Source organism: Phyllobates terribilis, unplaced genomic scaffold (assembly GCF_046119375.1).
Source record: "Phyllobates terribilis strain yellow unplaced genomic scaffold, ASM4611937v1 Scaffold_1__5_contigs__length_1240528914, whole genome shotgun sequence".
NCBI classification, from domain to species: domain Eukaryota; kingdom Metazoa; phylum Chordata; class Amphibia; order Anura; family Dendrobatidae; genus Phyllobates; species Phyllobates terribilis.
The window spans coordinates 281,268,162-281,292,091 of NW_027362761.1; the positions used below are offsets into that span (position 1 = coordinate 281,268,162).

Genomic DNA, 23,930 nt, shown 5'->3' on the forward strand with positions numbered 1-23,930 from the left:
GTTCTGCTGGTTGGTCTGCTCTTCCTTAGCTTGTGTACGGACTGATGAACATGGGAGTAGGAGGAGCCTATATACTGGAGGGGCCGGTCGTCTTTTTCCAATCTGAGGTGACTATCCTATGGGGCTCCGCCTACCCACGAAGTAGAGAATCTGTGTCTCCCTTCCTTCCTTGAAAAGGATTTTACAGGTAAGTTCTTACCAAAATCCGGCTTTCATAGTCATGAAAATACAGAAAAATCTTTAAATGAGAAGGTGTGTCCAAACTTTTGGTCTGTACTGTATATCTTGTGTCCAGTGTAGTCAGGATTATCATAACCACTACCATTACATTTGTGCCATTATTTCTATATACAGTGACCACCAAAAGTTTGCCATTTTTTTCACATCCAAAGACTATGCCAAATTTATCACCAGATGTCAGGAAGCTTATTATTCTGAGAGTGAAGTCAAGCAAAAGCCAAAAAGAGGTAGCTATGGAATTCAACTGTTCTCAGAGTCAAATGTCACGTATATTTAAAGAAAGAAAAAGGTTATAGAACAGCTGACAAACCTAGAAGTGGACGACCATGGAAAACTTCCTCCAGAGTTTATCACATTATTAAGAAAAAGTCAGTATCTTATGTCCATTAAAGTGATATACAGATTTCACATAAAACTAACGAAGAATATGGGGTCAAAGTGAGTCGACAAACTGTGGTGCAACGGCTAAGAGCAGTAGGGTTGAATGCACAAGTTCCAGTCAAGAAGCCTTTCATGTCTGCAAAGAACCAGAAGGTCCGAATTTGCTAAAAGAACACCGCCAATGGGAAGAGACGGATTGGTGTAAGGTGATGCGGTCGGATGAATCCAAGTTTAGTCTGTTTGGTAGTGATGGCAAGCACTATATATACCGCCCAATTAGAAAATATAATGATGTAAGGTACCAAATACCTACAGTGAAACGTGGTGGCAATGTCATTATTTGGGGCTCCTTTTCCGCATCTGCCATTCGCCCTCTACATAGAATTCGTGGAAATATGAATGCTACCAAGTACAAGGATATACTGGAGAATGTAATGCTGCTACGTGGTAAAACCAAAGTAGGCAGGGGATGGAAATTCCAGCAAGACAATGATCCTAAGCACACATCCAATTTCCCTTGCACCAGAAGTCTGCTGCCTCGGTGTAACCCTCGACTCTGCTCTGTCTTTCAAACTACACATCCAAGCTCTCGCCACCTCCTGTCGCCTCCAGCTCAAAAATATTTCTAGAATCCGTCCTTTCCTCAACCCTCAATCTACTAAACTGCTTGTGCATGCCCTCATCATCTCCCGCCTCGACTACTTCAACATCCTCCTCTGTGGTCTACCTGCTAAGTCTCGCACCTCTCCAGTCTGTCCTTAACTCTGCTGCTCAACTAGTTCATCTCTCTCCTCACTACTCCTCTGCTACCCCCCTTTGCAAATCTCTTCACTGGCTCCCAATTGCCCAGCATATCCAGTTCAAACTACTAACACTGACCTACAAAGCCACCTTTCTCCTCCATACATCTCTGAACTAATCTCCCGATATATTCCCTCACATAATCTCCGGTCCTCCCAAGACCACCGCCTCTCCTCCACACTTATTCGTTCCTCACCCAATCGCTTCCAAGACTTCTTCCGACTATCCCCCATCCTCTGGAATTCTGTGCCTCTACATGTCCGATTATCTGCCAGATCCGGATCCTTCAGATGGTACCTAAAACTCATCTCTTCAAGAAAGCTTACTACCTGCTATGACCACGCTGCAGCCTCACCACCACCAGAGTTGCTGCAACCCCCCACCTACTGTCTCCTTCCCCATTATCCAGTAGAATAGAACGATGAACTGATCAGCTGATGAACTCCAGTGATCTCACTCACGCAGCTCAGCGCTATACACTGCCGAGAGCGATCGCGCTCCTGTCAGTGTATAGAGTGCTGCCTGGTGATCGGATCACCGTAGGACACACCGATGCCTCTTCCCTGTGCCATTCATTGCATTGGTTGACTATCCAATATAGAGTTCAATATAAACTTATCACGCTTACCCACAAAGCACTCCATGCTTCAGCATCGCCTTACATCTCCTCCCTTGTCTCAGTCTACCACTCTACACGTGCCCTCCATTCTGCCAATGACTTAAAACTAAAATGCTCTATAATCCGAACTTCCCACTCCCATCTCCAAGATTTCTCGCGTGCTGCGCCAATTCTTTGGAATGCACTACCCAGGACAGTTCGATTAATTCCCAATACTCAGGTTTTTAGGGTCCGCTTGAAACTATTTCTTTAGACTGGCGTATCGCCTCAACACACTATCCCAGTTTTGTCTCCCACATTTCCTCATAGACTAAGCTTGCGAGCAGGTCCCTCGCTCCTTTCGATATGAGATATGCTTATTCTGTATTGTCTGTATAAGTCCCCCCTAAAATTGGAAAGTGCTGCTTAATATGTTGGCGCTATAAAAATAAAAATTATTATAGAATGTAAGCCCCGCAAGGGCAGGGACCTCTTTCCTCTATACCAGTCTATCATCATTAGTTCATTTACTGTAAGTGATATCTGTATTGTGTATGTAACCCCTTCTTATGTACAGCACCATGGAATCAATGGCACTATATAAATAAATAATAATAATTTAGGCAAAAATTGGTTAGCAAAGAAAAATGTTCGCCTGTTGCAATGGCCAAGCCAATTACAAGATTTAAACCCTATAGAGCACCTTTGAGATGAGTTAGGGCGACTAGTTGGGACCCGTACCCATTGCAATACAGATGAATTGCTTGTAGATTTGCAAATGGAATGGAGCAAGATCCCTCAAGATGTCTTGAATATCCTAGTCGCTTCAATGACTCGGTGTGGTGCAGTAATTAAAGCAAGAGGGAGGTTATGCTACAAAATACTAAGTTGTGGCATTGTAAATAATGAATCACTCTCTATGTTGTGATCAATAAATAGTATATGCAAAACTTTTCACAGTCAGTTTTCGTTAATTAAGTGACCATACCTATATTCAAAAGAATTTTGGTTAAAATTAAGGTCTTGCATGATGACAACTTCATGCATTTTTAATTCATCACCAGGTAAATGGCATCACAACAACCAGACAGAAGTAATCACACTTTAAAAAAAAAAAAATGCAAAACTTTTGGTCGCCACTGTACGTGTTGTTAGGGGCTACTGTTGTATAGCATTTTGTATCATACTATTGTATTGTTGTGCTTCACTACAGGAAGTTGTAAATTCTTTAGGGCTATACAGGTGTTACTAGGGCCATCGCTTGTGCTGCCTATAAGGAATGCCAACCTCTGCAGTCAGGCAGGGCAACTTCTAGGGCCACATAGGGAATTTTTTAGTGGAATTATTTCCAATTTTCCATTGTTTCCCTGTGGATTCACTTATATAACTTTTCCCTGTGACAATATATTTGTCTTTTTTTTTTTTTTTTCTATTTCGTTTTTTTTTTTTTTCAATGTATATCCATTAATATATTTAATGATTTTATTCGCATTATAGGGATTGTCTTCGCATGTTAGCCTGGAGCTAAAGTTTCTAAGAATCTCAGATCTTTCACAGGACATCATGTTTCATGTCAACTCCGAAACACATACTGTACATGTATTGTTAGGGGCAGGCCCTACCATCCTCCACTATTGTGGCTGTTTGCCTATCTGACCATATTCACCATTTTGTTTTTTCCTGCTTACTGGTAACCTAAAATCCTGGGCATAGAGTTTATCGTGTCAGATTAGCTTTTACCACTAGATAGCTAAATCATAGTAGGAGCCAGCCAGAGCTAATGTAAAAGAGCTGCTAGCAAGAAATATCAGTGTGTGGCTGAAGCCAAGTGTAGTGTCAGGGCCCGTGTAGCTCAGCCAAAAGGCTCTAGGCCCCAATGAATGGGTTCAGATCTAGAAAGTCTGAAAAATGGGCAGTAAGACTGAATGAGGTGCATCCGCTACCTGTTATTGGCCTTAGAATATAGTAACCAGAGTTTGTGCTACATTGTTACAGAAGTGTATAAATACAGATCTTACCGTTTCTGAGGATTATTTTTAGCCAAGAAGGATTTTGCAGTAATTCAAATTTTGTAATGCGTAGACATGACTAGTGGCATTCCAAAGTAGATGATACTTTATTTGTTTTAAACACTGCCCAGGATATATGATGGATGGGGGTCTGCCTGCCATGACAGACTGACAGCATTCGGACATTTTCACCAATCCTGTACATACAGTCATATGAAAAAGTTTGGGCACCCCTATTAATCTTAAGCTTAATGTTTTATAAAAATTGGTGTTTTTGCAGCAGCTATTTCAGTTTGATATATGTAATAACTGTTGGACACAGTAATGTTTCTGCCTTGAAATGAGGTTTATTGTGCTAACAGAAAATGTGCAATCTGCATTCAAACAAAATTTGACCGGTGCATAAGTATGGGCACCCTTATCATTTTCTTGTTTTAAATACTCCTGCCTACTTTTTACTGACTTACTAAAGCACTTTTTTTGGTTTTGTAACCTCATTGAGCTTTGAACTTTATAGCCAGGTGTATGCAATCATGACAAAAGCTACTTAAAGTGGCCACTTGCAAGTTGTTCTCCTGTTTGAATCTCCTCTGAAGAGTGGCATCATGGGCTCCTCAAAACAACTGTCAAATGATCTGAAAACAAAGATTATTCAACATAGTTGTTCAGGGGAAGGATACAAAAAGCTGTCTCAGAGATTTAACCTGTCAGTTTCCACTGTGAGGAACATAGTAAGGAAATGGAAGAACATAGGGACAGTTCTTGTTAAGGCCAGAAGTGTCAGGACAAGAAAAACATCAGAAAGCAGAGAAGAAGAATGGTGAGATCAGTCAAGGACAATCCTCAGACCACCTCCAGAGAGCTGCAGCATCAACTTGCTGCAGATGGTGTCACTGTGCATCGGTCAACTATACAACGCACTTTGCACAAGGAGAAGCTGTATGGGAGAGTGATGCGAAAGAAGCCGTTTCTGCAAGTACGCACAAACAGAGTCGGCTGAGGTATGCAAAAGCACATTTGAAGAAGCCTATTTCTTTTTGGAAGAAGGTCCTGTGGACTGATGAAACCAAGATTGAGTTGTTTGGTCATACAAAAAGGCGTTATGCATGGTGGCAAAAAAACACAGCATTCCAAGAAAAACACTTGCTACCCACAGTAAAATTTGGTGGAGGTTCCATCATGCTTTGGGGCTGTGTGGTCAATGCCGGCACTGGGAATCTTGTTAAAGTTGAGGGACGCATGGATTCCACTCAGTATCAGCAGATTCTTGGCAATAGTGTTCAAGAATCAGTGATAAAGTTGAAGTTACGCAGTGGATGGATCTTTCAGCAAGACAATGATCCAAAACACCGCTCCAAATCTACTCAGGCATTCATGCAGAGGAACAATTACAATGTTCTGGAATGGCCATCCCAGTCCCCAGACCTGAATATCATTGAACATCTGTGGGATCATTTGAAGAGGCTGTCCATGCTCGGCGACCATCAAACTTAACTGAACTGGAATTGTTTTGTAAAGAGGAATGGTCAAAAATACCTTCATCCAGGATCCAGGAACTCATTAAAAGCTACAGGAAGTGACTAGAGGCTGTTATTTTTGCAAAAGGAGGATCTACTAAATATTAATGTCACTTTTCTGGTGAGGTGCCCATACTTATGCACCTGTCAAATTTAGTTTGAATGCAGATTGCACATTTTCTGTTAGTACAATAAACCTCATTTCAAGGCAGAAACATTACTGTATCCAACAGTTATTACATATATCAAACTGAAATAGCTGTTGCAAAAACACCAATTTTTATAAAACATTAAGCTTAAGATTAATAGGGGTGCCCAAACTTTTTCATATGACTGTAGGTGATATGATGTTTGTAGCACAAGTTCAACACATTTAAAGGGGTTATCCAATACTGTACATCCCCCTTATTAATGTTAAAAATGTGCTGAATAAATGAAAAAAAAAATCATACTTCCCTCCCAGGCTGGCACGACTTGTCTGCTATGAGTGCTACATTCTTGTGTGTTTTGTGAACACTGCACATGATCAGCACTTGGAGCATACGTGGGTGTATTCTTCACAAGGTGCACAAGGGGAGGGGAAAGTGGTAGAAGAGGGATAGAACTGCCTATTCCACTCATTTTTAAGTAATGAATAGTGAGGAGCTAACACTAAAATGCTCTGGTACTCATTGCTCGAGTTGAGCAAATTGGAATACTCGGGTGCTCGACCCGAGCAGCGAGCCCAATGTAAGTCTATGGGAAACTCGAGCATTTTTCCGGCAGCCCCTTATCCCCCGGAGGTCTGCAGAGGGCCTAAAAACTGCCCAAATCGATGGAAACAGTGCTCAAATGACATGGGAACAGCATGGGGAAGACCCCTGGAAGCATCTGTGACTCCCAGGTCACTGCTGTCAACAATCTTGTCAGAGTATTACGCCAATTTTACGGGCTCACAATAAAACATACAAAAAGGAAACCAAAATAAATTTTCCTGAGAAATATGTTAAGGTACATGCTTTCCAGGGTAATGACTTGTATATAAGGCAAAATAAATAACCAAAACCAAAAATGATCCTCCACACCTTGGGCTATGTTCAAACATAGCGTTTTTGATGCACTTTCGCATTGCTTTCAACGGTGAAAAATTAATTTACCAGTAAATGTCATTTTAACATTTTACTACCTTATCTACCTTACCTTATGAGTCAGCCCTCACTATTGTTAGAGGGCCATCAGCTGGCTATGCTTTATTGTTCCCATTATTAAAGAATGGGTCTCCTATACTTTTATTGCATATGCAGTGACTTCAAGGGCTGCCAAAAATTTGGATGCACCCCAATACCCCTTTGAAGACACATAGATGAGGGGGCCTCCATAACAACATGTTCCCATTATAAAGGAGTGGTTCTGCTATACAGTTATAGGGTATGCAGTGACTGCAACAGCTGCCTAAATTTAGGAGGACAAGGACTTGGATGTCGTTGCTGATGGTGGCACTTGCGAGTGTGCAACGACAGGTGCAAGCGGGAGGCATCTTTGCCTGTGCCATGGACAGGGCATTGGCGTGCACACACAACAGCGGAACAAGCAGTGGTGTCACCCGCAGACACTTTCTGGATCCTGGCGTTCGACCCACCGGGTTCTTTTCTGTCATGTGCCTGAACATGCTGGTGGTGGTCAGGCTGCTAGTTTTGCTACCCCTGCTGATGCTGGCCTGGCAGATGATGCAAATGACCTTTTGTGGGGTTATCTGCAGAGTCTTTGAAAAACAACCAGACTCGGGAATACCTAACAGTTGTACTGGCAACTTTCATCGTGTTGGTGTTCCGGGGAACAGTTGCCCGCCTTGTGTCTGTGGCCACTACACTGCTTGTTCCTGCCTGTTGTGGTGCTGCGCCTCCCTTCTCCTGTGTGCTGCTGTCCTCGCTCTGCATGTCACCTTTCCAGGTTGGGTCAGTGACTTCATCATCCACAACTTCTTCTTCCACTTCTGCACCCTGGTCCTCCTCCTGACTTTCTGGCAGTTGTGTCTCATCATCATCCACCTCTTGCGACAGTAAGTGCACTTTCCCACCATTGCCTTCATGTGACCGTGGCTGCTCAAATATTTGGGCATCGCTACACGCATTCCCCTCTTGCCCCGCTTGAATCTGGCTGGGCGAGAGGCCCAAATCTATAAATGAAAAAGTGAACAGCTTTTCAGAGTGTCCAAGTGTGGGATCAGTTGTCTCTGGGTACTCGGCATAGCGGAAGGAAGGAGGATCAGGGTGGGGAATATGCGGTCAAGACTCACAGCTACTGAGACTTGACCGTGTGGAAGACCGGGTGGCGGTGGCTAAGTGACTGGAAGCATTATCTGCTATCCAACCAACAACCTTTTGACACTGCTCTGGGTTCAATAGTGGTGTGCTGCGGTCCCCTAGTAATTGGGACATGAAGGTAGGGAGACATGATAAGGGTGCTTGTTATGGCCCAATTTCAGTTTGGCCTCGGCCTCTGCATGCATCATCACCGTCACGTCCACTTCCTTGTCCCTTGCCACGCCTCTTGCCCATTTTTAAATGGAAGATAATATTTTGCACGGTCGCTACAAATGGCTGGATTTGTACCGCAGTTATATGTGATATGTCTGACGGATGGTTTTAAATAGCGAGCTTGTAGTTTCCTATTATTCACAGCGACCACATGTGAATAGCTTCACTGACACACTGCTACAAACTGTAAATGGAAGATAATATTTTCCACGTTCACTACAAATTTCTGGATTTTTATCGCTGTAATTTGGGATCACTTCAGAACGTGCAATGGACACTGTTGTGCTCTATAGTGTTCAAAATCTCTGCCTACCTAACTCCTGCTATCACCAATGAATGTATAAAACTGGATTAGTCCTCAGGACTGTTAGTTCAGATGAAAATAAATATATATATATATATATATATATATATATATATATATACTCCTGGAATACCTATATCTAACTATTACACCGCCAATTCTGTCCCTCACTCAGCAGCACCTCTCCCTACTCTGCCTGATTCTGGGGTTGACTGTGACGAGCCTAGTGTCACCAGGTCTCATATAGACTTGATGACGCTGTGCAGCCAGCCAATCACTGTAATGCCCACAACCAACATGGCTACGGCATTACAGTGCGTGGCAAGCCATCCCTGCATGTTCATTGGCTCTCTAAAGAGCGCCAAAAATGCAAGGCGGGGATTTGAGCTCCCACCTGAACATCCCGGAAATACCCGTCGAGCAGTGAGGTGCTCGGCGAGTACCGAGTAGTGGCGAGCATGCTCGCTCATCACTAGTAATGATGTTGCTCCATGAAACACTCTTCTTGATTTTTTTGTTTTTTTTAGAGAATCTACTTGGTAACTGACAATTAGTCATCTGAGGGCTGTGCTGGCGGACTGGAAGCAAATATCAGGTAGTATAAGTGATGGATAGCCTGTTTGGATGTGGTGGGCGGATCTCTAAGGCCTCAGTATTTGTAAGCCAAAACCAGGAGTGGAACAATCAGAGGAAAAGTATAATAGAAACCCGTCACCACTTCTGTATTTTTTTTTACCTACTCCTGGTTTTGGACTGCACATACTGAGGTAAAAAACCTCCCCAAATACTCCAACGTGTGCACGTGGTCTATTAAATAGCTGCAGTGAGTTTGCCGTTTAGGCCACGGCTCCACTATCCATATTTGGTAAATATTCGGTCAGTATTTTTTCTCAGGAGTGGGAACCAAAACCAGGAGTGGGTGATAAATGCAGAATTGGTGACTTGTTTCTATTATACCTTTTACTGTTCCTCACCTGGTTTTGAAACCCACTCCTGAGAAAAAATACTGACCAAATACTAATAGTATTAAACCTAAAGACAGAGACCAAAAAGTGCAAGTGCTCCACAGCCAGATGGTTGTGGCTGAAGAGAAGGTGATGGGATAATGGGAGTAAAACGGTCTGAGAAACTGTAAAAGAAAACAAATCCTAGTTGAATCAGTTTGGGCTTCATTACTGAAAGAGAGTGAGCAACCACTGGTTAATGAGTGATGAGCAGTGCTCTAGGGTGAGCGAAAGCCAACAGCTACTTCGCGCACAACTCCCAGTCAGGTAGAAATTGAATCCAAAAGTAAGATCTGCATCCATCAAGTGTATTGTGCCAGTCAGTGTGATTTACAAACGCCAAGCATCCTGTGCCACCAAGTAAAAATATAACCAAGTGTTCTGACGTTTCTTAAAGAGAAATACCTCACTTATGCATTGAGCATGGAGATGTTTGTGACCTTTTATGTAATTTAAAGGGAATCTGTCACCCCAATACTTAAAGCACACCTGTTAGTAGGATTGTACTCAGTAAACCACATATACTGTCGGGTGGGCGACATTACACTGATTAATATGATACCTTGGTTGATGAAATCCGTCCTGTGGTTCTTGTGTAATCTTTACTTTCAGTTTGTAGATAATGATATGCTTGTGCTTCGGGGTGGGACTGTGGGGGGCCCTCTATCTGGCGCTCTGCTTACATATTCGTCTGTATGCTCTCATGACAGGTCACTGTGCCTTCACTGACCTGCCTCCTATTTTACCTAGCCCCGCACAACAAGATGCATTATGTAAAATAGGAGGCAGGTCAGTGAACGATCAGTGAGCTGTCATAAGAGCATACAGATGAATATGTAAGCAGAGCATCAGACAGAGCGCCCGCCACAGGCTGCCCCTGAGCACGAGTATATCATTATCTCCACACTGAAAGTAAAGATTACACAAGAACCACAGGATGGATTTCATCAACTAAGGTATCATTTTAATCAGTGTAATGTCACCCACCTGACAGTGTATGTAGTTTACTGAGCACAATCCTGCCCACAGATTCGCTATAGGCTGTGTTCACACGATGCGTATTTCATGCGTTTCCGCGGCGTTTTTGCAGTTGCGTAAACGCCGCGGAAACGCATGAAAAACGCATGGTAGAAGGGCAGCAATGTTCCCCAATGGAAATCCGCATGTGCTGTGCCCATGATGCGGATTTTTCCGCAGCGTTAACGCTGCGGTCAAAAATCCGCAGCATGTCAATTAATTTTGCGGAAACGCGGCGATTTCGCCGCCATTGACTTGCATTAGAACGCGCCAATTCCGCAAGACAGCATTTGTACTTGCGTAATTGGTGCGTTCTAATGTGCGGATGGTACCCGGGTGTGGAGGAGAGGAGAGTCTCATCCACACCCAGGTACCATTAAAAAAGCTGTAAAAAGAAGAATAAAATAAAAAATAAATGTATTCTTACCTTCTGTCGGCCCGCGCTGCGCTCCCGCTTGGTTTCCGGCACTTGCAGTGAGTTGTAGGACCTGCGGTGACGTCAGAGTCATGTGACGGGTCACGTGACGCTGACGTCGGCAGGTCTTTCAATTCAAAGTTGCCGGCAGCCGGGAGAACGGAGTGAGCAGGACAGCGCGGGCCATCGGAGGTAAGTATATACACTCTCTCGGTTCACACTGTATAAATCCATGCTGTTTGCATGGATTTATATAGTGTGACCTAGTTGTCAAGCACTTTCCAGGTGATGCTAACATCGCCTGGAAAGCGCTTGTCAATCTGCATGCGGAAACGCATGTGAATCTGCATGTGGATCCGCATGTATTCTGCAGGAAAAACGCATGCACAATCTGCATGCGTTTTTTCTGCCAGGGAGATGCAGAAATGATGCAGAAATTTTCTGCTTCATTTCTGCATCGTGTGCACATACCCATATAAATAAGTAGGGCTTTGGTGCACCCTTGGCATGGGCAAGTGCTCCGTACACCAGTCCACCCCCTCATTTACCGCTTTCCTCCCCTCCTGCCAATATGATGATTGACAGCGCTCCAAAGAGAGCTTCCTTTATTAAATCCTCAGCTCTGTACACACTGACACTGCAGGAGCTACAAACTCCGTGTCGTTGTGTGACTGCTGTCATCCCTCTCTCCTGTCAGCATCAGTCACCCTCCACTGTGCAATCTAGTGTGCAGCGAGCAGCCGCTGCAGACAGGACAGGGAGATCAGATTGTGCCCACATACACTGACACTGTGTGTGCTCTCAGTCCCTGCAGTATCAGTGTGTGCATGACTAAGGATTCCAATACAGGCAGCGCTCCTTGGAACGCTGTTAATCATCATAAGGGGAGGGGCCGAGGATTGTAATTGAGCAGGTGGAAAGGTGCACCAAGCACTTGGCCTTTCTCTGAGGGTACACCAAAGCCCCTTATTTATATATGGAATGAATCTGTTCTACATGAAACTAAATAATTAAATCTGTACCACAAGTAAGATATTTATGGGGCAAAGTCTCATGTATGAATGTATAAATGGTTTATTTTGAGTTTTGAGGGTGACGGACTCCTTTAGTGAAGGCCACATATCTATTCAATGCTTGAATGCTGGAGATACAGTAAGTTATACTGAAATAATTTTTTCTACTAAAATATGAGACTTTATAAAGCTGACATACCTTAAAAGGGTACTATATAATAACACAGCATGTTTAATTTCAAGGTCTACGAATCCCAGCTAACTGTGAGCTTGTGGTAGGAGGAGAACCTCAGTGTTGGGCAGAAGGACATTGTCTTCTCTTCGATGACTCTTTCTTGCATACTGCATTTCATGAAGGTAGGTTCATTTTCTACTATATTGAAAAAGCCTTTATTTGTTTTTGTAAATTAACCGTCTGCCAGTAGTCACGCGGAGCTTTCAGTTGTCACATCATGAAATACATATTCATGAAATATATTTTCATGTTTCCCACTGTACCCATGGGATCAGCGACTGTAGTGCCAGGATTGGAGAAGGGTCTAAACTCAACTCTTGTTATCAAACAATGCAACCTGTGCACTGAACATGATAGGAGGTCCTTTTAAACATTTAAAGCCCCAAAAATGTGACAAAGGAAGGTCCCTAAGCTATCTTCTCGTTAATACAGTGGGGAAAATAAGTATTTGATACACTGCCGATTTTGCAAGTTTTCCCATATACAAAGAATGGAGAGATCTGTAATTTTTATCGTAGGTACACTTCAACTGGAAGGAATCTAAAAAAAAAAAAAATCCAGAAAATCACATTGTATGATTTTTACATAATTAATTTGCATGAAATGTATTTTGCTTATTATAAGATGCACCGGTTTATAAGACACACCCCAAATTTTGGAGAGGAAAATAGGAAAAAAGTGTTTTTTGTTTGTTTTATAAACTGGTGCGTGTTATAATCCGCTTACTTTGGGGGGGCCAAGGCGTTGATGGAGCGGGGTCCCAGGTGGCTGGGTCGAGGCAGGAGTTGGGAGATCGCTGCTGCAGGAAGCTTCTGCCTTCCGGCAGAGTGCCGTAGTCTGAAGATGGCTGCGGGCCCCTTGCTTGTAGTAGTCGTGTTCGGTGGTGCGGGGACTCCGCCGACATTTTGTAAAAGCCGGAGCCACGCACCTTCCGGCGGTCTCCGGGAAAATGGCTACCGGAGGCGGTGCATGCTCAGATTGAGATCTCGGCTTAATCTTAATATTTGGCACAGAAACCTTTGTTTTCAATTACAGAGGTCAGACGTTTCCTGTAGTTCTTGACCAAGTTTACACACACTGCACCAGGGATTTTGGCTCACTCCTCCATACAGATCTTCTCCAGATATTTCAGGTTTCGGGGCAGACTCTGGGCAACATTGAGTTTCAGCTCCCTCCAAAGATTTTCTATTGGGTTCACGTCTGGACACTGGCTAGGCCACTCCAGGACCTTGAGTGCTTCTTACGGAGCCTCTTCTTAGTTTCCCTGGCTGTATGTTTTGGGTTATTGTCATGCTGGATGACCCACCAACAACCCATCTTCAATTCTCTTACTGAGGAAAGGAGGTTGTTGGCCAAAATCTCGCGATACAGGACCCCATCCATCCTCCCTGAAATATGGTGCAGTCGTTCTGTCCCCTTTGCAGAAAAGCACCCCTAAAGTATGACGTTTCCACCACCTTTCTTCACGGTTGGGACGGTGTTCTTGGGGTTGTAATCATCCTTCTTTTTTCTCCAAACATGGCGAGTGGAGCTGATAAAAATTTCATTTTGGTATCATCTGACCACATGACCTTCTCACATGCCTCCTCTGGATCATCCAGATGGTTATTAGCGAACTTCAAACGGGCCTGGACATTTGCGGGCGTGAGCAGTGGGACTTTGCGTGCCCTGCAGAATTTTAATACATGATGGTGTAGTGTGTAACTAATGGTAATGTTTGAGACTGTGGTCCCAGCTCTCTACAGGTCATTGACCAGGTCCTCCTGTGTAGTTCTGGGCTGATTCCTGACCTTTCTCAGAATCATCCTTACCCTGTGAGGCAAGATCTTGCATGGAGCTCCAGACCAAGGTAGATTAACAGTCATCTTGTGTTTCTTCCTTTTTCTAATAATTGTGCCAACAGTTATTGCCTTCTCAACAAGCTGCTTGCATATTGTCCAGAATTCTTTCTGGTTGGTAGGTGATCAAATACTTATTTAATGCAATAAAATGCAATTTTAATTATTTAAAAATCATACAATGTGATTTTCTGGTTTTTATTTTTAGATTCTGTCTCTCACAGGTGAAGTGTACCTAAGATAATAATTACAGACCTCTCCATTCTGTGTAGGTGGGAAAACTTGCAAAATCGACAGTGTATCAAATACCGTACTTATTTTCCCCCACTGTACCTATGAGGGCATATTTTTAGAATGTCGAGAAAGGTGGCTGTGGGTAGGGACAATTTGCAGGCAAACAGAAACATTCAAACATTTTGCCAATATGAAAAATTAAAGTGATTTTATATCACTATGATATGCTTTTGCTTTGACGGGTGCAGCTCCAACCTCTGGGAATTAAAGTGCCACAATGCTAATCTAGCTCTTTGAACCTTTTTTTCCCCCCCTGCACAGTGGCACCTTCAATGATGATTGTGCAGGGAGCTGCAGATGAGTGATGTGATGTAGTTCACTGCACAGCAGGTGGCCGGGTGCCACTGTGCAGAAAAATCCCACAGGGCTAATCCAGCAGTGGGGAGCCTTTAGGGCTATGTTAAGAGATTTTTTTATAAGAATTTTAAAGCAGATTCTGTTTCAAGATCAATGTAAAAAATGAAAAAAATAAAATGTCTTTTTTTTAAAAAAAAAAATGTCCTATTGATTTCAATGGAAAGTGACTCTATAGTGCACATGGTAGTATTTTTTTTTCTCAATTGTTTTACTTCAAGGTAAAGGAGGAGGGAGCTTTCTTCTCCTCTCTGTGACTGTGATGGGGACTTGCTGTCTGGCTCATTTCAAAAAGTGTGACTGTCCTCTTCTCTGACATAGGCGATGCAGACATTCAGAGGGAAGATGAAGCTAGGATATTAGAGTACATTTAAAGGGGTTGACCGGTCAAAAGTGATAAGTCTGCAGTCACTGTGTGTGTCTGCAGACTTATGAATCCTCCTAGCGCACACCCTCCGTTACCGGGTCTGAAACCCTCGAATCCCCGCAGTGTACAGTGTATGTTTAAATTATACGTATCTCCGGCCAGTCGGCCCCGCCTCACTCCGTACACTTATATGGAGCGAGGCCACGCCCCATCTAGTGACGCAGCCGGCCAGTGGGCGTATCCGACTAGATCACTTATCACTTTTGACTGGACAACCCCTATAAATGTGAAGTTTGCAGTCATTCAGTGTGACTGCAGACTTATGAATCCCCCTAGCACACGCACTGTGCGCTGCAGGAATTAGCTGGTTTCAAACCCAGGACAGGAGGGTATATATGAATTATACATACTCCCGGCCAGTCGACGTGGCCTTGGTCTCCATACACTTGTATTGAGCAAGGCTGTGGCTTCTAGTCGGACACGCCCACTGGCCGGCCGCATCACTAGACGGGGTATGGCCTCGCTCCATACAAGCATACGGAGCGAGGCGGCGCCGACTGTCTGGGGATATGTATAACTTATACATACCCTCCGTTACCGGGTCTGATACCCTTGAATCCCCGCAGCGCCCAGTGGGTGTGCTGGGGGGGGGATTCATAAGTCTGCAGCCACACAGACGGACTGCAGACTTATCACTCTTGACTGGACAACCCCTTTAAGCAATAAACTATATTACCGCAGGAAATTTTGTTCACCATGGGACATTTTGTTTAGTGCTGTTGGATGAACCTATTAATGGCGTTGTCAAGGCTTTGGGTTCAAGTCTGCAGTAGAGATGGCGGACTTCCCCAGGAAGTCCATGTTGCTGTTCGGGCTCAGCAGCCCGAGCAACGACTATTTGTTTCCCACTCTGTCATCTGCATGACAGAGTGGGAAACAGGGGCTCTGATAGGCGGTAACATTGTTACTGCCGGTCAGAGCGCTGTGGGATCAAACTGCCAGATATCGGCGTGATCCCGCAGCTGTCACTGTGACTTTGACCTGCGGTAAAAAGCTTACCACGGGTTACAGGTGTCGGCTGATGAGAGTACTACTACTCCCATCAGCCTACGCCTGCTGTCACTAATAACAGCGAGAGCAGGCACTGCTGATGGGAGTAGTCATCAACAGGCGCCTGTGCTCCAAGTAGAAAAAGAAAAGTTAAAATATATACATGTTGAAATAAAAATACAAAACAGTTATACTCCCCTAACACCTAATCCCCGAAGCCTACGTCACCTATAAAAAAAAATATATATATATAAATGAAAAAAACACCATAATACTCGCCTATCTGCCGTAATCCAGTGTGTCCTACGACTATCTCCCTTGTAGAACAGTCACATCAGCAGATGTCACTGCTATACCCAGCAGCCGGCTATAGCAGTGCCGGAACGTAATCACTCCCGCAGTTTATAGCGTTGAGCTGCCTTGGGAGAACTCGCAGGAATTCATCAGTTCATGAGCTGCGGATGATCTCGCTTACTGCACCGCCGCTTGAGGAAGTTCTCACGCAGCAGCAGTGCCGTAAGTGAGGTCACCGGGGATCATCAGCTGAAGTTCAGTTGTGTCAGTGTGCAGCCGGCTGTCTTGTGGAGCAGTCACACCAGTGACTGCTGATGTGACTGCTCTACAACTGATCCAGATTCTGAAGTGTTAGGTGAGTATAATTGTGTTTTTTATTTTTATTTCAATATGTATTTATTTAAACTTCTTTTTTTTTTTTTTTTTTTTTTTTTTTAACTTGGAGCACAGGCATCAGTTGATGACTACTTCCATCAGTGGCGCCTGCTCTCTCATCGTTACCGCCGATCAGAACCCCTGTTCGGGCCCCCATTCATATGAATGAGGTCCTGGTTCGGGTCCTGTTCTGGTACCCAAACTTTTAATAGATGTTTGGCCGAACCCATCGGACCTGAACATCCAGGGGTCCGCCCATCACTAGTCTGCAGTCATTCTGTGACTGCTGACTTGTGAATCCTCACAGAGCACACAATGCACTCTGTCAGGATTCAGCAGCTCCAGGAGTGTGTGTTCATGTGACCCCAAATATACGATTTGCATACTTCCGGCCACATTCCGACTAGACGTGTCCGTCCTCGCTCAATTCACTTCTATTGACAGTACCCACAGTTCATGCTATTAGGATTTAAGGCAACATTCACACGTTCAGTATTTGTTCCACTCCTGGTTTTGGCTTACAAAAACTGAGGTAAAATACTGACCACATGCTGAACATGTGAATGTGGCCTCAGAAGTCTGCAGTCACATGTGCCCCAAGCCTGGACAACCCCTTTTAAACCCATTGTTAATCTAAATGTTTGGCCCCGATAAAATAAAAACGCTTATACTCCCCCATACCACCCCCCCAACAACCCCCCCGTGCCGGCACCGTTCCAGTGGTTTCGGTACTCGCATTCCCAGGGCTCTTGTGCGGTTGTTATGACACGTGAGCTCAGCGCTCAATCAGTGCTGGCGTCACAAGCCCCGCCTTCGGACGAATTGAACATGAAGAGGAAGTCAGAGATCAGCTGCAGCCCTGACTTCCTGTTAATGTTCAATTCGTTCGAAGGTGGGGCTAGTGACACCAGCACTGATTGGGCGCTGGGCTCACGTGTCATAACAACCGCATGAGAGCCCTGGGACCGCGAAAGCAGATAATGCTGGAACGGCGCCGACACGTGTAATCTTTACTTTCAGTTTGGAGATAATGATATGCTTTGGGACAGCCTGTGGGGGCGCTCTATCTGGTGTTCTGCTTACATATTCATCTGTTTGCTCTTATGACAGCTCACTGTGCCTTCACTGACCTGCCTCCTATTTTACCTAGCCCCGCACTACTAGATGCATTATGTAAAATAGGAGGCAGGTCAGTGAACAATCAGTGAGCTGTCATAAGAGCATACAGATGAATATGTAAGCAGAGCACCAGATAGAGGGCCCCCCACAGTCCCGCCCCGAAGCACAAGTATATCATTATTTCCAAACTGAAAGTAAAGATTACACAAGAACTACAGGACGGATTTCATCAACCAAGGTATCATTTTAATTAGTGTCATGTCGCCCACCTGACAGTGTATGTAGTTTACTGAGCACAATCCTGCTGACAGGTGCGCTTTAAGATCCATTCCTAACAATAATATTTTAGTGCAGCAATTCTTCATTTTCATTAAACACTTTCTTTCATTGTTATTATATTAGGATCAGCTGAGGAAGGACCAAGAGTCATTTTCATGGTTGATTTGTGGCACCCCAACGTAGCAGCAGCTGAACGCCAAGCCCTGGATTCCATATTTGCGCCTGGACGCTGATTCAAGAAAACTCACTTTTGCAACAAAACATCTATGCTCATGGAATCTTGCCTCAAAAAAATAAAAAAGGAAAAAAAAAAGCTTGTCTCTAAAACAAAAAGAAAAAAAAAATCTTCTGTGTATATTAAGTACATCTTATGTTACCTATTTAACCATTGGCTTCTCCATAGGTTTACATTGTAGAAATTATGTGATCAAGCATATGCATCAACCAACTTGCAACTCTGGCACGAAAGAGCACCGAACTCTACTCAGCGGAGGAGAGCACTTAATATGGAAGCTAAAGACTCCTGGCTCCATATTTATTCAACAGCACAAACCAACTTTCTACTTAAAAGCTTATTAACAATGAGACCAAGTCTGGGAGAAAATCAATAGGCGCTATTTGAAGTATTCAGGGAATGGCTGAAAAGACTACAATGCTCAGTTCTGTAGCAAGTACTGTATTATCTCACGTTGCAGCTAATCCCATATTCTCCATTCTTTACTAGAATGCAGCACTACTATAGTATGTTACATGTTGCTACTGTATATTTATACAACTCTGAAATACAAAGTTATGGATGTGACATAATGAGGTGTACTCCTGACATGAACATGACAATACTCTCTAAGGTTCATGTCAAAATCTTACAACCGCGTAGAGTTATCTTCTAGATCCCCGAGATATATCAGGGTGATTACAACTTCATCTCTCATACGAGAGTCGCCTCTCTCAGCCAAGACGAGCAAAAAATTAATAATATCTTTTTTAAATGAGCTTCTGTATGGCATTCGGAGATTTCACGAATTCAGTTGATAATGCTTAAGTCATAGATAAATTAAAATAAAATTGAGGACTTTCTACTACGGTCCAAATTTCTAGCGACTTTTTTTCAATTGACAAATAGAAATAATTATTAATATGTTTAGATATCTCTACAGATATATATGAGCTCACTTATGTCATTGTGGGCATTGGAAGGGCTGGGTCAAGTTTATTTTTAAGGAATTTCAGAGAACTTGTATCTTTATCCGACCAAAGCATTTTTGTTTGTTTTTTGTTTGATAAAAGGAACCTTTCCATTTTGTCTGTCTAGTGTCCCAGCTCCAAATTTTAGGATCTCTGTTTATGGTGGTTGTAAAGCAGCTAATTTTGTCTTTAATGTAGATTTTTTTTTTTCTTTCGTCTTGTACTTTCACAGTGCAACAAACTCCATTTTGTTCCGTAATAAAAGAAAAAAGTGTCTAAGATAAATAATGATTTCATTTGGTGTTTTCTTGTGGGATGACATCAGTATACATTTAAAATGTCAGGTACAGTGGGTACGGAAAGTATTTAGACCCCTTTAAATTTCTCACTCTTTGTTTCATTGCAGCCATTTGGTAAATTCTAAAAAGTTCATTTTTTTTTCTCATTAAAGTACATTCTGCACCCCATCTTGACTGAAAAAAAACAGAAATGTAGAAATTTTTTCAAATTTTATTAAAAAAGAAAAACTGAAATATCACATGGTCATAAGTATTCAGACCCTTTGCTCAGTATTGAGTAGAAGCACCCTTTTGAGCTAGTACAGCCATGAGTCTTCTTGGGAATGATGCAACAAGTTTTTCACACCTAGATCTGGGGATCCTCTGCCATTCTTCCTTGCAGATCCTCTCCAGTTCCGTCAGGTTGGATGGTGAGCATTGGTGGACAGCCATTTTTAGGTCTCTCCAGAGATGCTCAATTGGGTTTAGGTCAGGGCTGTGGCTGGGCCAGTCAAGAATAGTCACAGAGTAGTTCTGAAGCCACTCCTTTGTTATTTTAGCTGTGTGCTTAGGGTCATTATCTTGTTGAAAGGTGAACCTTCGTCCAAGTCTGAGGTCCAGAGCACTCTGGAAGAGGTTTTCATCCAGGATATCTGTGTACTTGGCCGCATTCATGTTTCCTTCAATTGCATCCAGTTGTCCTGTCCCTGCAGCTGAAAAACACCCCAATAGCATGAGCTCATGATTATCATTTGGTCTGACATGCACTGTGAGCTGTGAGGTCTTATGTAGACAGGTGTGTGCCTTTCCAAATCAAGTCCTATCAGTTTAATTAAACACAGCTGGACCCCAATGAAGGAGTAGAACCATCTCAAGGAGGATCACAAGGAAATGGACAGAATGTGACTTAAATATGAGTGTCTGAGCAAAGGGTCTGAATACTTATGACCACGTGATATTTCAGTTTTTCTTTTTTTAATAAATTTCTAAAAATTTATACATTTCTATTTTTTTTTGCAGTCAAGATGGAGTGCAGAGTGTACTTTAATGAGGAAAAAAAAAAACTTTTTAGAATTTACCAAATGGCTGCAATGAAACAAAGAGTGAAAAATTTAAAGGGGTCAGAATACTTTTCTTACCCACTGTATATTTAAAATGTCAGGTGTGTGTGTAATTTACTATATATTAAATATACAGTACAGACCAAAAGTTTGGACACACCTTCTCATTTAAAGATTTTTCTGTATTTTCATGACTATGAAAATTGTACATTCACACTGAAGGCATCAAAACTATGAATTAACACATGTGGAATTATATACTTAACAAAAAAGTGTGAAACAACTGAAAATATGTCTTATATTCTAGGTTCTTCAAAGTAGCCACCTTTTGCTTTGATGACTGCTTTGCACACTCTTGGCATTCTCTTGATGAGCTTCAAGAGGTACAGTAGTCACCGGAAATGGTTTTCACTTCACAGGTGTGCCCTGTCAGGTTTAATAAGTGGGATTTCTTGCCTTATAAATGGGGTTGGGACCATCAGTTGTGTTGTTCAGAAGTCAGGTGGATACACAGCTGATAGTCCTACTGAATAGACTGTTAGCTGCTTTTTTCTTGCCATAATACAAATTCTAAGTAAAGAAAAAAGAGTGGCTATCATTACTTTAAGAAATGAAGGTCAGTCCGTCCGAAAAATTGGGCAAACTTTGAATGTGTCCCCAAGTGCAGTTGCAAAAACCATCAAGCGCTACAAAGAAACTGACTCACATGAAGACCGCCCCAGGAAAGGAAAACCAAGAGTCACCTCTGCTTCTGAGGATAAGTTTATCCGAGTCACCAGCCTCAGAAATCACAGGTCAACAGCAGCTCAGATTAGAGACCAGGTCAATGCCACACAGAGTTCTAGCAGCAGACACATCTCTACAACAACTGTTAAGAGGAGACTTTGTGCAGCAGGCCTTCATGGTAAAATAGCTGCTAGGAAACCACTGCTAAGGACAGGCAACAAGCAGAAGAGACTTGTTTGGGCTAAAGAACACAAGGAATGGACATTAGACCAGTGGAAATCTGTGCTTTGGTCTGATGAGTCCAAATTTGAGATCTTTGGTTCCAACCACCGTGTCTTTGTGCGACGCAGAAAACGTGAACGGATGGACTCTACATGCCTGGTTCCCACCATGAAGCATGGAGGAGGAGGTGTGATGTTGTGGGGGTGCTTTGCTGGTGACACTGTTGGGGATTTATTCAAAATTGAAGGCATACTGAACCAGCATGGCTACCCCAGCATCTTGCAGCGGCATGCTATTCCATCCGGTTTGCGTTTAGTTGGACAATCATTTATTTTTCAACAGGACAATGACCCCAAACACACCTCCAGGCTGTGTAAGGGCTATTTGACCAAGAAGGAGAGTGATGGGATGCTACGCCAGATGACCTGGTCTCCACAGTCACCAGACCTGAACCCAATCGAGATGGTTTGGGGTGAGCTGGACTGCAGAGTGAAGGCAAAAGGGCCAACAAGTGCTAAGCATCTCTGGGAACTCCTTCAAGATTGTTGGAAGACCATTCCCGGTGACTACCTCTTGAAGTTCATCAAGAGAATGCCAAGAGTGTGCAAAGCAGTCATCAAAGCAAAAAGTGTCTACTTTGAAGAACCTAGAATATAAGACATAATTTCAGTTGCTTCACACTTTTTTGTTAAGTATATAATTCCACATGTGTTAATTCATAGTTTTGATGCCTTCAGTGTGAATGTACAATTTTCATAGTCATGAAAATACAGAAAAATCTTTAAATGAGAAGGTGTGTCCAAACTTTTATACTGTACTGTATAACAAGGGCATGTCTGTGTCTAAACTTCAAGGGTATCTGTCAACAGGATTTCTCAGCTTTTAACTATTCATATGCTCATGTATCTTTTTCGAAGACCAGTCCAGCAATACCTTTACATGCCCAGTCCATCCCTCTGTTACTGAGAAATCAGCATTTGAATTCATATGCATATGAGGCTAAAGAGCTATCAGCCACTGGTGGACACAGACAGAAAAGGGCCCCTGTGTAAGAACAATATATGGGCCCTTTGCAGCCCAAGAGCTCCTAAAAATGCAAAATTGCAACTGCTTTGGAGGTAGAAATGGGCTCCCTTACCACTTGGGCCACTGTGCGGCAGCACAGATTGCACCAATGATATGTCCACCCCTGACTCCAGCTATATTCCCTCCCCCCCACCACATGTTGCCTCCTCCTTTTCACAACTTCCCTAAGAAGAGTAATAGAAACCCAAGTGGGGCAAATAAACAAATGGCATTCGAGGCAGAAGTTCTAAGCTGCTAGAGAAGCAAGTTTTGGTAAGTGTAACAGAGGCAGATATTGAGATATTGGGAAGGGGTTTTACAGCAGTCTTTTTAGTTAATAAAACAAACAAAAACACGGATGGTTCTTTCAGAATGCTTATCAACCTAAAAGCCCAAAATCTCATTCTAAAGGCCACAAACTTCAAAATGGAAACACTGAATTCAACCATAACATTGCTTTACCCCTTCTGTTTCATGTCAGTGATAGACCTGAAGGTCACATACTACCACGTCCCGATCCACCCATCTCATCAAAAATATCTGAGTGGCAGTAAAGATCAGAGGAGACTACCTTTATCTGCAATATCAGTGCATTCCCTTTCTTCCTCTAAACCCCAGGGAATCCCTAGATGGGGTGGACGCCCTCCTACAAAAGTGGCATTTTCACCTAGTTTACACCTCCTGCCTCTTCCCTCTAATCCCGGCGGTATTGAAAAAAATCTGGGAGAAGGGAGCCAGAGTCATAGGAATTTCCATGGTGCCCAGATCTTTACAAAAAATTCCAAGTGTCAATAGAGGTATTGGATTCACTAGTTTGGTGGTTGAACAATGGGAACCTCTCAAACGGAGTTGTGGTGGGTGGAAAAAAAACATTTTATCCCTGACTGCCTGTCACCTAAAGGGATCAAAGAATACCATATTCGACTAGCTAAATTGTTACTTGTTCAGCCAAGGGAAATGGACATAGAATCAAATGATCTTCAGTCCGATTAGTGCTCTGTGGGGGTTGATTTGTTTTCCACCAGGGTGAATCACCAGGTAGAGGCATTTTCTCCCTCTAAACCCCAGGGAATCCCTAGATGGGGTGGACGCCCTCCTACAAAAGTGGCATTTTCACCTAGTTTACACCTCCTGCCTCTTCCCTGTAAGGATTACGTCCGTGTCGGACCCTTGGATACTACCCAACATTCCCAATCTTCTGTCCCAGGGGCCAGTTTTAACCCACAGGTTCACAAACTATAGGGTTTTTATCTGACTTTGTCTTCTCTTCATTTGAGTAGAATAAAAGTTACCTCCCTTATATATGCTAAATTATGGAGTAAATTCCTGCATTTTTCTGGGTCCAATCTATCATCAGAACAGCAGGTCCACCT

At 43.1% G+C, this 23,930-nt stretch overlaps 1 protein-coding gene across 6 annotated transcripts in view; it reads left to right on the plus strand.

Moving 5' to 3' along the window:
• The window catches only part of ASPHD2 (aspartate beta-hydroxylase domain containing 2), a 132,245-nt gene extending 112,752 nt beyond the window's left edge, over positions 1 to 19,493 (plus strand). For all 6 annotated transcript variants that reach the window (XM_073673005.1, XM_073673013.1, XM_073673028.1 and 3 more), the window contains 2 exons: positions 12,059 to 12,172; positions 18,144 to 19,493. In XM_073673005.1, the coding sequence (XP_073529106.1) occupies positions 12,059 to 12,172; positions 18,144 to 18,253 (224 nt within the window). In that variant the 3' untranslated portion in view covers positions 18,254 to 19,493. The remainder of the gene's footprint in view (positions 1 to 12,058; positions 12,173 to 18,143) is intronic.
• Positions 19,494 to 23,930: the final 4,437 nt, after the last annotated feature.